This window comes from Trichosurus vulpecula, chromosome 8 (assembly GCF_011100635.1).
Source record: "Trichosurus vulpecula isolate mTriVul1 chromosome 8, mTriVul1.pri, whole genome shotgun sequence".
NCBI classification, from domain to species: domain Eukaryota; kingdom Metazoa; phylum Chordata; class Mammalia; order Diprotodontia; family Phalangeridae; genus Trichosurus; species Trichosurus vulpecula.
The window spans coordinates 110,296,054-110,311,693 of record NC_050580.1 but is presented as its reverse complement, the minus strand read 5'-3'; the positions used below and the strand labels follow the sequence as shown (position 1 = coordinate 110,311,693).

General features: G+C 36.3%; 1 protein-coding gene across 1 annotated transcript in view; it reads right to left on the bottom strand.

Annotated features, from left to right (window-relative positions):
• Nucleotides 1-1,518: 1,518 nt before the first annotated feature.
• The window catches only part of LOC118829601 (cilia- and flagella-associated protein 43-like), a gene marked incomplete at its 5' end in the record, with an annotated part of 163,249 nt that continues 149,127 nt past the window's right edge, over nucleotides 1,519-15,640 (bottom strand). Inside the window, 5 exons of the mRNA XM_036736554.1 lie at nucleotides 1,519-1,858; nucleotides 2,077-2,230; nucleotides 6,059-6,139; nucleotides 8,115-8,279; nucleotides 14,881-15,040. Of these exons, the coding sequence (XP_036592449.1) occupies nucleotides 1,692-1,858; nucleotides 2,077-2,230; nucleotides 6,059-6,139; nucleotides 8,115-8,279; nucleotides 14,881-15,040 (727 nt within the window). The remainder of the gene's footprint in view (nucleotides 1,859-2,076; nucleotides 2,231-6,058; nucleotides 6,140-8,114; nucleotides 8,280-14,880; nucleotides 15,041-15,640) is intronic.

The following is a 15,640-nucleotide window of genomic DNA, read 5'->3' as shown; positions in this document are numbered from 1 at the left end:
ATGTATTAGGAAACAGAATCTAACAATATATTGTTTATAGAGTCACATAGAGTTAAAAACAAAAAAGAGGGGCTAGAGCAAAATATCTTATGTTTCCCCTAAACTGAAAAAAAAAAACCCTGGAGTAGTAATCATGATTTCAGATAAAGTTTTAATATAAATAGACATGATAAAAAAGACAAACAGGAAAATTATTACATTATATTTTAAGCTACCATAGATAATTAATTCAATACTTAATGTATATACCAAATAGCATAGTATATTAAATATTTAAAGGAAAAATGATCGAATTGGAGGAAGAAATAAGTAGTGAAACTCTAGTAGTGGGGGACCTCAGTGTTCTCCTTTCAGATCTAGACACATATAACTAAAAGATACGTTGAGAACCTGACTAGAACTTTAGAAAAATTAGAAATGATAGTTCTTTGGTAATTCTTGAATGGACATAGGCAGTGGTGGTACCACTTTTTCAGCTACCTGACAGATGGCTTCCCTTTCAACCCTCTGTTCAAGCCCAAGGTCAAGGGCAGGACCTCAAGAACTTGGAGAATGCTGGGTAAACTACTGAGTCTACAAGTAGTTCCTTGGGTCCCCCAGGACTTCTGAAAATTTTCTTTTGTGTGAAGGACGAAAAGGTGGTTATCTTTATTTGATCTACAGGTAGTAGAAAGCTACTGAAATTTGAGGAGGAGAGTGACAGACCTGCCTGCATTTTAAGAAAATCACTTTGTCAGCTTTTGGGAGGATGGAGTAAAGTGAGGAGGGATAAAATAGGGAGGTCATGTAGGAGGCTATTGCTTCATCAAAAGGAGAGATTGTGAGAGCCTGAACTAGTGTGGTGACTGTGTGGGAACTGAAGACTTGGTAACTGCTTTATATATGAAATGAGTGTGAATAGTTGAGGATGATGCATTGAGGTTGATAACTTGGGTGACTGGAGGATGGTTGTGCTAACAGAGAAAAATTGAGAAGGAAGGGTAGGACTTTTTTTGGGGGGGGGAATATAATAAATTCTGTTTTGGACATGCTGAGTTCCTGATATTTCTGAAATGTTTAGTTAGAAATGTCCAGTAGGCAGCTGGTGATGTGGGTGTAGAGCTCAGGAGGGAGACTAACATTGAATTTTTAGATCTGAAAGTCATCGGCATAGATATGATAATTAAATCCATGGGACCTGGTGAGGTCACTGACAGATAAAGAGGGATGAGAGCCCAAGTATACTTAATGCTTTATTTTTTTTTTGAGGGAGGAAAGGCAGGGCAATTGGGGTTAAGTGACTTGTCCAGGGTCACACAGTAAGTGTGTCAAGTGTCTGAGGCAGGATTTGAATTCAGGTCCTCCTGACTCCAAGGCTGGTGCTCTACTCACTGTGCCACCTAGCTGCCCCCCTTAATGCTTTATTTTTAAAAACAAATATCAAATCTATGGGCAAATTAATATAACAGAATAGAAATTTAGTTCACACCTTTAGAAAAGGACACATTTAAGGATATAACACTTTTATTTGTGCAGCACAAAACTTATATTTCTACAACTTTTGGGGAGGGACCAAAGAGTTTCAATTAAGGGACAGAGGCAGGAGACAGTAAATTAAGAGTATTTAGTTTTTCTGTCACTAGAGAAAAGAAATTTTAAGAAAATGAGAACAAATTTCAAGATATGTGATGTCTTCATGTTTTCTATCATTTCTACATTTGAACAAGTGCAGGAAATGTTTTCATTCTTAGTCTTTCTACTTCTGCCTGCAAAATTGTAATCTGTTCAGCCTGATTTCTTGAAATATCTACTAGCTTTTGTTGTTGCAACATAGCATCATATCGTTCCTTGGCAATCTTCTCACAAGTCAGGTTGGATCCTATTTACAAAAATAAAACAAAACAAACAAAAAAATCCCCAGAAAATTAGTGGGACCACTGTCTATTGAAAAAACAGTTTATCTTGAATAGATTAATAAAACCATTAAACTTGGGAAAACATTTTAAATGCTAAGAGCTTTGTGTACTGCTGTAATAAAACTTTCTGATATGCAGCTTCCTGCCAACTTTTTAACTGAACAAAGGTAATTTGGCTTACCAAGTGATTTACAGATTTGTCTTCTTTCACTGACGGTCACCAACTGTTGTTTTAGTTCACAACTTAGAGTATAATTTGCTAAATCTCTTTGAGTGACAAACTTTCCTAGTTGCTTGAATAATTTTTTGAAGGCTTCCACCTCTGTTTTGTGAGCCTGGCAATTATATAATTTCCCAAGAAAATATTGATGAGAAAAGGGCATTGGAACGTATTACTTTATTAAGGATGCTATTAAAAATGAACAGTTCCTAGATGTATGAATTATTATCATTGATATTAACAGCAACCAAAACCTTTCGTATGACTATGACTATAGAAGGAGAAAAAAGTTAGACATGGTTTTTATCAGCTCCAAATGAATTTGTAATAAATTAATTTTATAACTAATCATCAAAAACATTCAGCATTTACTTTGTGCAAAATGCATAGAAGAGACTACAAATATTTCATTAAACAGATAACCAATTGATGTTTTATAAATAGCAAACTAGTGCAACCACATTATTAATCTCTGAAGATCTAAATTACAGTTACGAGATAATGTGCTATGCGATTTGTTGCAGATAGCTGCTTAGGGGATTATAGTCTATTACTGTGTTTTTTATGTTGCTAATGGACTATGATTGCAAATTTTCTGAGATTCTTTTCTGATCGTAATCTCCTGTTCTTCAATCCTTCCATTTGCCTCAACTCCTCTCAAACATATTCTTCATCTTTGCTGTGAACTTTACTCCTTTCTTTCCTGTCTCTTCTCCCATTTCATCAACCCTACTCTGACTTTATGGCTCTCCTTTCTTGCTCTTGACTACAGTTAACCAGTTCAGCTCTGCGTGGTTTCTACTCCCTTAGCCCTTTATTATTATGCAATTGTCTTCTGCTCTTAATTCCTTGACAATGTTCAGACCGATGTGTCACTGACATCCTTCTTTTCTGCTATTCTTCCTGATATCCTGAGCCCTGCTGGTAGAGGTTCTGTAATATTCCTGAAAATTCACAATGTCCTCAGTTGGGCCCTCACTGCTGTCACTTTTGTTCTTCTGATTATCACACTTTCACTTTGTTTTAAGCCTCTCGCCTTAAGCCCCTAATGCAGTAACTAAGAAAATCAACCCTATCTGCCAAGTCCTTCCGGCCTAATCTGTATCTCAAAACCCCTCTACTTATTTCTCTATCCTCTCCTCCTTTTCCCAAGGACAATGCAGCTCTTCTGGCCAAGGTTAAAACCCTTTTCTTTGTGACCTTGATTTCTTCATCCTCTGCCACTTCTCGTAGTTTCCCATCATTTATTCCTCCTACTCTCTTATCTTCAACCTTTTCCCATTGGGTGGCTCTTCCCTGCTGCTAATAACATGCCACCCACTACTTCCCAAGTGAGGGTGTCCTCCCGGGTTCTGCCCTGGATCCTCTTATCTTCTCTTTCTACATTTCTCTTTTGGTCTTCCCATGTGCTCCCATGGGTTCAAACTTCTCTATTTTTGTGGAGCATGCTGCCATCCTCCATGTCATTCAGGTCAATCTCCTTTTGGGGGTCCTCTTTCCAGTCCTTCATTCTCCAATCCACCCTCTTTACAAGAGCTGTCAAAATAATCTTCCTTAGGCAGAGGTCTAATGATGTCATTCTCATACTTAAAAACCATCAGGATTTCCTTACTGCTTCTAGGATAAAATACAAACTCTTCAATCTGGCATTTATGGAACTCTACAATCTGGTGCTAACCTATCTTTCCAGTCCTACTTTAACATGGCTTTCTGGTAGACCAGTAATTCTTAGATTATCCCTCCTGGATCTATTTTCCAGGTCAATTATTTTCCCAATCAGATGTTTCACATTTTCCTCTATTTTTTCATTCTTTAGATTTTGTTTGACTGATTCTTAGCGTCAGTCATTAGCTTCTACTTGTCCAATTCTAATTTTTAATATATTGTTTTCTTCATTTAGCTTCTGTATCTCCTTTTCCATTTGATTAATTTTACTTTTTAAGGAGTTATTCTCTCCAAATATATTCTGAACCTCCTTAACCATTTCACCAATTTTACTTTTTAAAGATTTGTTCTCTTCTTTTACCTTTCTAATTTGGTTTTTAAAATCCTCTTTGAGCTCTTCCAGGAATGCTTTGTGGGCTGGAGACCAGCTTACATTCCCTTTTGAGGTTTCAGATGTGGGTATAGTGTCAATGCTGTCCTCTTCCGAATGGGTATTTTGATCTTCCCTATCTCCTTAATAGGAACCAATAGTCTTTGGTCTTCTGGTTTACGTTTTCATGGTGTTTGTTTGTGGTCCCTCCCCTCCCCTCTTCTAAAGTGGATCTGCGCTCATTGGCTTTGTGTGCTGAGGCCTCTAGTATGGCGAGATGTGGGGGAGGGGTGGTCTAGGTGCTGGAAGTCTCCTCTTCCTCTAGGCCTGCCCTACAGCTTACACAGTCTCAGCAGTTGTCTGTGCTGGTGTCTGCTACTCCCCCTGGCTGTGCAAAGATGTTCCTGGTGTTGATTGCTGGCTCCACCTCCCTGGGGCTCAGGAACTCTCACTGTTCTGCTGAGGTTGGGCTTGCTGGGACACCTCTCTTCTTACACTAGTCTCCTTCCGCCACCTCAAGAGGGGAACTCCCCAGCTTCCTGAGCTACGAGTCTACTGAAGCCCTACTTCTGGCTCCTCAATTGTAGCATTTCTCCCGAGGGGGTATTATTTGGGTGAGGAAGGGATGGAGAGCCATTTTACCTTGTCACCAGGGCTCCCAGAAGTTCAAGAAGGCACACTTCAAACCTTTAGACTGTGTGTGGGCTGGAGGCCTCAGGGGTAGCTGTACCTGTGGCCACAGGCTCTGTGCTGGTGTCATGGGTAGCTCCGAAAGACTCCTGTCCTGGGCTGAGAGGCTGGGGATCCATCGCTGGTAGCTGGTGCTTCCGCCCAGGGCCTGCTCCTGCTCCCATGTTTCTCACTCCCAGCCCTCTCCCAGACCTGTGCTGGCTGGGTTCCTCTGCTACTCCCTTTCTGGTGTGGTCTCCTACTTTTCTGTGCCCCGCATTCCTGCCCCCCTCAGTCTATTAGTGGCTTCTAACTCTCAAATCTGCTCAGATTCACTTTTTTAGACATATCTGACAGAATTTGTGAGAGAGCTCCAGTGAGATGCTGATGTCTTGCGGTCATCTTGGCTCTGCCCCCACCCCTCCCCCCCATCCTACTTCAAATTACTTCCTTTCACACACTCTACATTCTAGACAAATCGGACTGTTTAACAAAGTTGATATTCCATCTCTTGCTTCCATCCATTTGTGTAAGCTATCTTCCATGCCTAGAATGCATTATTTATTTTTTTTATCTCCTCTATGAATCCTCACTTATATTCAAGGCTCCATTCAATTGTTTCTTCTTCCATGAAGCCTTTACTCTTCCTTGTAGCTGTTGGCAGTCTCTCATCAAATTACCTTGTTATTTTCTGTGTATATACTCTATTGCCTCCTCCCACCTTATTCCCAGTGGAGTACAAAAGCTCCTTGAAGAACTGTTCAGGTTTTTTTTCCTCCATTCTTGTCTCCCTAGCACCTAAGACAGAACTTTGTGCATACAGCATTTAATAAATATTTGTTGACATGAATTGAAATTTCAAATACTTAAAGCCATTAATTTTACCCTGAAACTTACCTTAAACATTTTAGAACTTACGATATTAGATGGATCTGGGATAGAAGTTGTGAACCTGTGATTTCATTGACATAGGGAACTCCCATATAAGGAAACTCCCACTACTGATGCAGGTTGGCATTTCTCCTGTCACTTACAATCTTAGGGAGTGGCACTGTGGAATAGTAGATGGAGAGCTTGACTCAGAGTCAAGACCTGGTTGGGCACAAGTCCTACCTCTGACACATATTATGTTACCCTGGGCAAGTTACTTAAACTCCTTAGTGCCATAGGCGATTCTCTAAGACTAATAAGACAATGCTCTGAAACTGTAATGTAATGATTAACAAGGTTGATTCTTACTTTATCTATAATAGCGATATTCTGCTCCATCATAGCAATCTGGTAGCCGATCAGGAGATCATAGTTTGGTTCCTTTAGGAACTAGTGGGAAAAAAGCTGAGATTAATATCCATGAAAGCCTCACATCATTTTGTTTTGACTTGTAATAAATCACTAGTGTTTCACTTATTTTACTTATATATACTATTGCTAAATCACCGGTTTAGCTAGTTACTAGTTTGTCATTTATGTAATTCGTATATTATAAATTTTTATCACTCAATCTTTTCCTATGCCTTACCCTCTTCCCAAAACTATTCTTTGTCCTCATTGTGATCTCTAATCTCTTCACAGGTTGGCACTGTTCTAAGTCATCACCCCTGCTCTGTTTTCAATTTATTCTCTTCCTAATAATCAGTTTAACTCTTCTTTGTCTTCTGCTCTCAAATTCTTATCTCCCTTGTCCTATTGCAGCTCATGCTTTGCCAGCCCCCAATCCTGTATCATTCCCAACACCTTCCTTTTTTTTTTACTTCTAATCAATCACATGTTGTTGAGTAGAGCTGGAGAAAGTCACACATCTGAACTGGACCAAGTCCAATACAAATTTGTGTTACTGAATTTCAGCTTGGTCTAGCCCTTTTTTTCTCCTTAATTGATTCTCTACCCAATTCCCCCAAATAGCTATACCTTCTCTTCCCTCTGCAACATTCTATTGGTATCCTTCTTCTCACCCTCTCAGCTGAGAACCTTAACTTATAATCTACTGAGAAAATAGAGGTTATTTATTGCTCTCTTTTTTTCCTTTGCATTTTATAAACCCTTGGCATTATTCTCATTTTCTCCTTCTTTATTCCAGTCTCTGAAGAGGAGATGCTACTTCTCTTTGCCAAGGACAATGCCTATATTTGTTTCCTTGATCCCATCCTTTCCTTTCTTCTACCTCACACTGCCCCTACAATCATCTTCCTCCCTTTTCCCCTTTCTACTGGGTCATTTTCTGCTACCTAAAAACATGCCCAAGGCACTCTCTTGCTTAAAAAAGATTTATTAGTAACCATCACCAACTCTAGTGCTGTTCTTTATCTCTCCTTTGTATAGCCTTTGACAGCGTTGACTACCCTTTCCTGCCAGATATGATCTCCTCTCTGAGATTTTGTTGTCATTGTTCTCTCCTGGACCACTTCCTACTTATTTTTCTACTCTATTTTGCTGGCTTATCATCCATGATGTCTCTGCCTTAAGTCTTTCCCACATCTATTTTCTACCTTTCATAGAGTTGCCAGAGTAATTTTCCTAAAGTTCGGGTCTGACCATGTCATTTCTCTTCTCAATAAACTCTGTCTCCCTATTACCTTTAGGATAAATTATAAATTCTATATGGCATTTAAATTCTTTCACAACCTACCTAGCTCTATGTACTTTTCTACCCTCCTTATGCATTATTCTTCTTTACATTCCTTCTGGCACATTTAACCTAACCTCCTTCTTGTTCCTCATATACAGTACAATATTTCCCCTCTCAAAGTCATTGCACTGGCTTGTCCTGCCATGGCTAGGATAAGTCCTAGGAGGACATGTCCTCCTCAATTCAGCCTCTTGGAATCCTTAGTTTCCTTCAAGATTCTGCTCAAATGTCCTCTTCCATATGAGATCTTTCAGATCTACCTAGCTATAGTGTCATCAAATTGTATCTATTTGGCATATATTTGGTATAATTCCATTTATTTATATCCTGATTTTCCTGACAGGATGTGAGCTCTTTGTTTGACTTCCCTCTTTGTATCTTAGGGATCTACCTAGCTCAGTGCCTGACACATAGTAGGCACTTAATGCTTTTTGATATGTGTCAGTGTCATTTGAATTCAAAGATAATTTGCCCATGACATATTTCTACCTACTTTAGATGTTAAGGTGTGTGTATAATGATTATGAGTGATTTAATCATTCACATTATCATCTGTATCCTATAGTCCATGGATTTGTAGAATGAAATTATATAATCAGAAGATGTTTTGTAAAATGCTATTGGATCCATGTGGATGGTCAAAAATACCATATTTGCAAGAGTGATTACCTTTTGACGATCTCTTGAAAGAAACAGCATCCGAATATCCCAAGCCTTTTGGTTTAAATCTTCCATTTCCATCTCCATTTTCTTATGTTCCCATTCAATCTGAAATATTCTTTTGTGGAAATTCTTACTTTCTACCATGCTGGTAACTTTCTTTTGACCTTGAGACTTGTAAAAAACAACAACCAAAAACATATTCCAGTATTTATCTTACACATTTCTGCATATCATAGAAGTTATTTTACTATTGTTAAAATGTTGTAGAACTTTAAAAATTTAACTTTTGGTGAAAAAAACCTAACCACTATTACAATGCAATAATCATTACAAACCCAGATCCCCTCAGAAATGGTTTTGTAGTACATCTGTACTGTTGCTTTTAGTCATACAGCAGATACCTGTTGGGTTTGGAATACAAAAAACTAACTACAAAATATGAAAAATTTCCCTGAGAGTTCACATTTCTCATAGTATCTTAGTTTCTCTAATCAGGATCAAACATCAAAAAACTATTCCTTTCCAGGTCAACTTAGGATATCACCTCACCCTTTCTTAAACCCCAACCTGAGAAAAAAAGATAGAGGAAAAGAAATGGAAAACAGAAGGTAAGGTAGAGGGAGGACAAGTATGACCAGGGAGGGAATTCTTGAATAGCTTTCATGAGAAGAAGTGAAGAACATCCAGAAAGAAACGGAATACTTTTTTGATGGTTCTACCAACTCCAGCTCAAGCTATGGATACCAGTCCTGTAATTGTTGTGATTATATATTTAGAAAAAAATTCTCATATAAGACTAAATTCAGTTTTCCTGAAACCTTGAAACCTTGCCTTTAGTTGAGTGGCAGAAAGAATAATTTGAGGAAAGAAAACATGAATCTTGATGGCTTGGAATAGTCCTTACTTTCTTGATAGCATAAGGACATACCATATCTTCATATCATTCCAAATAGACTGACCCAGAGGGGCACATATGTAAAACAAGTTGAGTGAAAGAGTTGAAGAGGGAGCCAGGTTTCTCACATAAGCCACAAAAAAGACACCCCCCCAAAAAAACCCTAGTAGAAATTCTGTGGAACTAAAAAACATGACTTAAAAAACACACAATTAAAAATCCAACCAAAATTTTAAACTGAGTAGACCAAAGAATGCTGATATAATTAATAATACACTAGAACAGGGGACTAAGCTAAAGTATCAGAAGCAATGAAAAAAAAGCAATCATACAAGATATCCTGAAAGAAGTCCTTTTAGCAAATGTCATATTCAAAGAGATGAAAGAACTGGTATTACTTTAAAAAAGCATAAGTTCAAATGAAATAAAAGGTTATAGGAAATAAAAAAATATACAAGGAATTCAAGCAAGATTAAAAGAGGCTCGGAATATGACCAAGAAAAATATAAGAAAAATACAATAGAATACCTAAGGAAGTCCACGGAAGCAATGAACAGATATCCTACTGCAGAAAACTAAATTATACCAAAAGCAGAATAACTTTTAGAAACCACCAAATTGTTAACCAAAATAACCAAAGTTATTGGAAAACCAAAGAATCAATGACTGATCTTGACACAGCAGTCTGTGAATTAGTTACATCTAAGAGAAATAGAAAAATAAAAGAACCTGGACAGAATAATTTATGAAATCATTAAAGAAAAAAAAACTCTAGAATTAAGAAAACAGGCAGCAAAATATAAGCAGTAGCTACAGGATGCTGAAAAGGAAGGACTCAAGATTCAACTCTCCTAGACACTTTATGATTATCTCAATATTATAATAAGGGAGAAAATAATGCAAATTGCTAACAGTAGTTTAAAATCACTTAACAGGGAACAACAGTTAGGAATCATATAAAAAGACTTGTCAGAGTATTGAAGAAATTGGAATACAGAATTTACAAAGAAGCACGGACCGTGGACCCAGAATGATGTACGCAAGAAAAGTGAGGGGGTAGATAGAAGGGAGGGAAGAAGTAGTAAGGGTAAAGGGGAAGAAAAGGGAGGGGGTTGATAGAAAAGAGGGCAGACTGAGAGATATGGTGGTTGAAAGCAGAATGATATACTCAGCAAAACTGGGCATGATTTATCATGGCAGGAGAGAAGATACTTGAGAAGCAAACAGACTTTGCAGAGTTACAGAAAGACATACCTTCTTCAAGGAAGTATTCATAGAACAAACGAAACTCCCAGCCCCAAAGAGAAGTATTTAAAATAATCAATGTTAAATAGTTATTAAAAGCATATGAGAATTCTCAGAGGATTTTTTTGTTTTTTGGATTGGGGGCTAAATCACTAAAAGTTTTTTAAAAGGATATTTCAGAGAAATAGATGGGGTAGGAGGGAAGAAGAAAGAGAACATAATTCCAAACCGAAACTCCTATTTTTTGATAAAGCGAGTGGCTCAATGGATAGAGTACAGGGACTGAAGTCAGTAAGACTCATCTTCTTGAGTTCATATCTGGCCTCAGACACTTAGTAGCTGTGTGACCCTGGGCAAGTCACTTACTTTAAGCCTGTTTGCTTCAGTTTTCTCATCTGTAAAATGAGCTAGAGAAGGAAATGGCAAACTACTTTAGTATCTTTGCCAAGACCTTAAATGTGCTCACAAAAGAGTCGAACATGACTGAAACAACTTAACAACATAATTATTAATATCAGAAGAACTTTATCTAGAGTGGTTTTATTAATTTGTAGTTAATAATAAATACTATAAGAAAATGTATGTTTTCTTCCAAAAGAATGACTGAAGAACAAGCTTAATAATTACAGTTCTAAATACAAATGAATTGAACCTACCAATAAAATGCAAAAGTCAATAAATAAAAAGCAAACTCTAAGAGTAAAATTAAAAAGAATTAAGAAAAATCAAATTAAAATTAAAAAAGACTTAAATATCGTCAAAATGAAAACGTGTTCTAAAATTACCATGCTATTGCCAAACTACAGAAAGTAGGAGAGATATTAATGATATAGGCCAAAATCTAATTCAAACCAGAAAGTGTTAAAGATGATTAACACTGATATTTTATTACAAATTGGTCTATACAAAATGAGAATACATCAACCTTAAGTATATGTACAATAATTCTGTAGCAAAATTTGTAAAAGAAAACCATAGTCTCAGAAGAAAAATTGACTTTAAGAAATTGAGAACAATTTCAGCATCCTATTATCATTGTCTAATATATGTAACAAAATTACACAATTAAACAAAGTATTAAACAAGGCAGATATAATGGATTTGCTGAAGGAGCTTAATTGGAAAGGAAAGACTATGCCTTTTCCCTAAGTACCTATGTTATATAAAAATTCAAGAAAATGTGGATAAACATAGGCAGAAATTCTGTTTGCTAAATACACAAACCATATTGTAACAAAGAGTTGGAACTGGACCTGTGATTTCATTGATATAGAGAGCTTCTGCATGAGGAAATTCTGCATATAGGTCAGCACCCTCTCTGTACCTTATAGGCATAGAAAATTGCCTAGGACACCAAAACATGAAATAACTTGCTCAAATCACACAGCCAGTATGTGTCAAAGGGAAAATTCAAACTACAGGTCTTCTTGGCTTCAAGGATTACTATCCCACACTGTGGATCATTGCAACAAAAGCAATAATAAATAATGATTTGATGAAAAGGAAGTATAAGGGAACTGAACAGTTACTATTAAATATTTGGGTGGATGAAAGAGAATACTACAAAAAATACACAAAAATAATGATAATAGATGATGCTATGTTTCAAAACCTATGAGATTCATCCAAAGTAGTACTCAAAGGCAAATTCATAGTACTTAAATGCCTATATAAAATGGAAAGAGGAAAAAAATGAATATTCTGAAACTATATCAAAAGAACTTAGAAGAGGAACAAATCAACAGAAAATACAAAAAAGGACTAAGATCAGAGAAAAGATCAAAACAATTGAAAGCATGCCAATTTTTTGGCAAATAAATTTAATTGTTAGGGACAAAAATAGATTTTAAGGCTAGTGGAAAAATGAAATTGAGATGGTCCTCTTTTTCCTCTCTTGTGCATCTCTAGAGTACATCTCCTGGGTCACCAATGGTCATCCACCTTCCTATGCTCATAAATTGCTCAGATTAAGAACAACCTTGCCCAGATGCCTCATGGAAGGCAAATAGGTAACCATGAATACTTGAAGGACATGTCAATAGACCCCAAGCTCTAAGAAGCTCTACTATTCTGGAAAGTGTTCAAATATTTTCCCTAGCAACTGATTCTGTCTTCTTTTGGGGGGACCACCTTGGCTAAATATAGAGAAATTTATCATCAGTAGGCTGACTGATTTCTTAGTCATGGTAATCCATTAAAGAGAGAAAATTATGAAATACATCTCAATGCTATTCCCACTTTTGACAGAATGCTGGGGAGGAAAAAGATCATTAACTTAGCTGTTGGTTCTCTACATGTGAGATCCCTGACAAGTGAGCAGTGAGTGAACAGTGTATTGAATTGTTTCAATCAGTAGTTTTGCTATAAATGAAACCAGAAGATAAGGAAATTGTAGCTAAATGGAAGGGATAGCTCACAAGTTATTCTTGAAGAGGAAAATAAAGAAGTTCACAGAGTTGGCTTAATTATGTATCCAAAGAAACATTTCAGGATATACTCAGTCATGTATTTTAGTGCTCATGATAAAAATGACCAATATAAAGTTAATTTTAGCCTATGGGGGAAAAAAATTCAGAAGGAAATCCACATTAAGACCTTCTAAATTAAATTAGCATATATTTGAATACTCTGACTTCAGTTTTACATTAGAACATAGGGAGAGGATGGATGTCTTGGAGGCATCTCAAATTCAACATACCCAAAATAGAATTTTTATCTCCTTCTCAGCTTCTCTTCCAGCTTCCCTATGACTCAACGGCAGGTTGCCTAAATTTGCAACCGTGATGTCAGCCTTTCCTGATTGTCCCCAACTCTTATTTCTCTTTCTTCCAAACTACCATGTATTAGTGGAGTTTGTATTTATTAACTGTATATTTATGTTATATATATTTTTATATGCATTTGTATCTTCCCCATTAGAATGTAAGCTCATTGTCAGTGGGGCTTTTTTCATTTTATTTCTATCTCCAGCTCCTAGTACATTGCCTGGTTTTGCATAGCAGGTACTTAATAAACACTTGCTGATTACTTCTTAATTATTCACTCTCATACCACATGTCAAATCAGTTGCAAAACCTTGTAATTTCTATCTCCACAACATTTCTCATATATAATTCCTTCTCTCCATTCACATAACCATCACTCTAGATCAGGCTCTCATTACCTCTCACTTAGATTATTACATTAGCTTCCTAAATTGTTCTCCCTGCCTTAAGTCTCTCCCCATTTTAATCCATGCCTCCATACCACTGCCAAAGTGGTTTTTTTCAAGTTCACTTCTGACTGCATCACCTCTTTACTCAAAACTTCAGTAGTTTCCTGTGGTATCAATGCATTTTGGTCCTACCCATAATAGTGTTGTCTGGAAAATATTGAGAGGCATAATTAGTTGAACATAGGGAAGTTTACTTACCATTCACTAGACTTTTGGGTTCTTGCCCCCAACCTTGAACTTGAATGTACTTTTGGGAGAGAAACCCTTACAGTGGTCTGAGAGGGAAGCCATATTATAGTTGCTTGTGGCAGAGAAATAGCTGTCACCTCAGGGGTACACTCAGATGAGCATCAATTCCTATGGCTTCATAGTAGCAGTCATACTACAATGGCTTCTCCTCAGACACTCATGAAGTAGGTTCCCTTCAGTTGCCTCCATGATGGCTTCTTCCTCTCCCAAAAGGCTGTTCAAATTCAAGATCAGGGACAAGAACTCCAGAATTTAGGAAATGCTGGATAAAATATATGTTGAAATGATTTGCCTAAAATATAGATCTGACCATGTCACCTCCATACTCAATAAACTCAAGTGGCTCTCTATTACCTCTGAGATCAAACATATAAAGTCTTTTCTTTAAATCTCTTTCCAACCTATCTCTTTACCTTTGCAGTCTTCCTACACATTCTACAGTCTAGCGAAAGAAAGGCAGGTTAATATGCTGTTGGTAGAGTTATGAATTGGTGTAGCCATTCTAGAAAGCAATTTGGAATTTTTTAAAAAAGTAATTAAAATATCCATACCTTTTAACTCTGAGACCTCAAAGAGGTCAAAGATGGAAAGAAAGGTCCCATATACAGTCAAATATAGTAGTCTTTTTGTGCTAGCAAAGAATTGGAAACAAAATAGATGCCCATCAATTGGCTAAACAAATAGTGGTAAATGAGAGCAATGTTATATAGGAAATGAGTATGAAGATTCAGAGAAACATGAGAAGACCTATGTGAACTGATGTGGAGTCAAGTAATTAGAAGAGAAAAACTGTATACACAATGACTGCAATAATCTTAATGGAAAGAACACAGAAATGAAACTGAATGTTGTATAATTATGATGGCCAAGAATGAACAGAATTGAAACAATGTACCTCTTCTTTATAGAGCTAAAGAACACTGCATATACTTGTTAAATTTATTGATGTGTATGTACTAAAGTGCTCATTTCCTTCTTCTTTTCTTGTTCTTTGTTATAAAAGATCCCTCACTAGGTCAAGGGAAGAAAGTAATATGAAAATAGAGATGATATACAAACAAGATTTTTTAAAAATAGGAAAAATGGGTGGGTATTAAGCAAGGAAAATATACTTTATACTTATTTTCCATAGCAGTTACTGTTTTTTCTTTCTGAAAATTCATAATTACCCGGATTACACTATTTATATCTTCAATTATAACCCTGTTAATGAGAATGGAGTCCGTGAAATCTAATAGAAATTGGAAATTTTCCATTTCCACTTGTCCTTGTGTAAGCAAGAGTTGAATTGTTATATCCAGCTGAAAATTCATTTTCTCTTCTTGTAATCTAAATTGAAAAACAATGAGAAGCTATTATGTACCCTCTTTGTGTTCTATATTTTAATTCAATATATTAAAAAATCTAAGAAGCAAGTCATACTAAGCCAGTTCACTAACAAAACTAGACACTGAAATATATGTGTATATATATATTTATGTAAATACATATGTATAAAAACCATTTCCCAATGATCATCTTTACATGGAAATAGCTATAATATTTCTTCCAGGCTGGTTAAAATATTGTGTAGAGAAAATAGGCTCACAGAATTTTCTCTAGGATTAAAAAAGGACTAGTGATCCAACTGCATTATTACATGAAAATAAGGTAAATCTGAAGAAAAAATAGAGAAAATTCTGTAAGGCATAAAGTATACTGAAAGCTTTGCTTCATCTCTTTTTCCACAATGTACATAATATCACTGACAGTTGCTAAATCTGGATAATTTGTTTTTCTTATAGTGAAGCATGAATGATTAATTTGGGGATCCCATATTAGTATGACAATTAGAATTATGTCTACACAGAAAAAAGGAAGCAGAGAGTTGAGGCAATTATTATTAATTCAGGTCCAAAAATTTTATTTTAGAAAAGAATTTAGATTCAC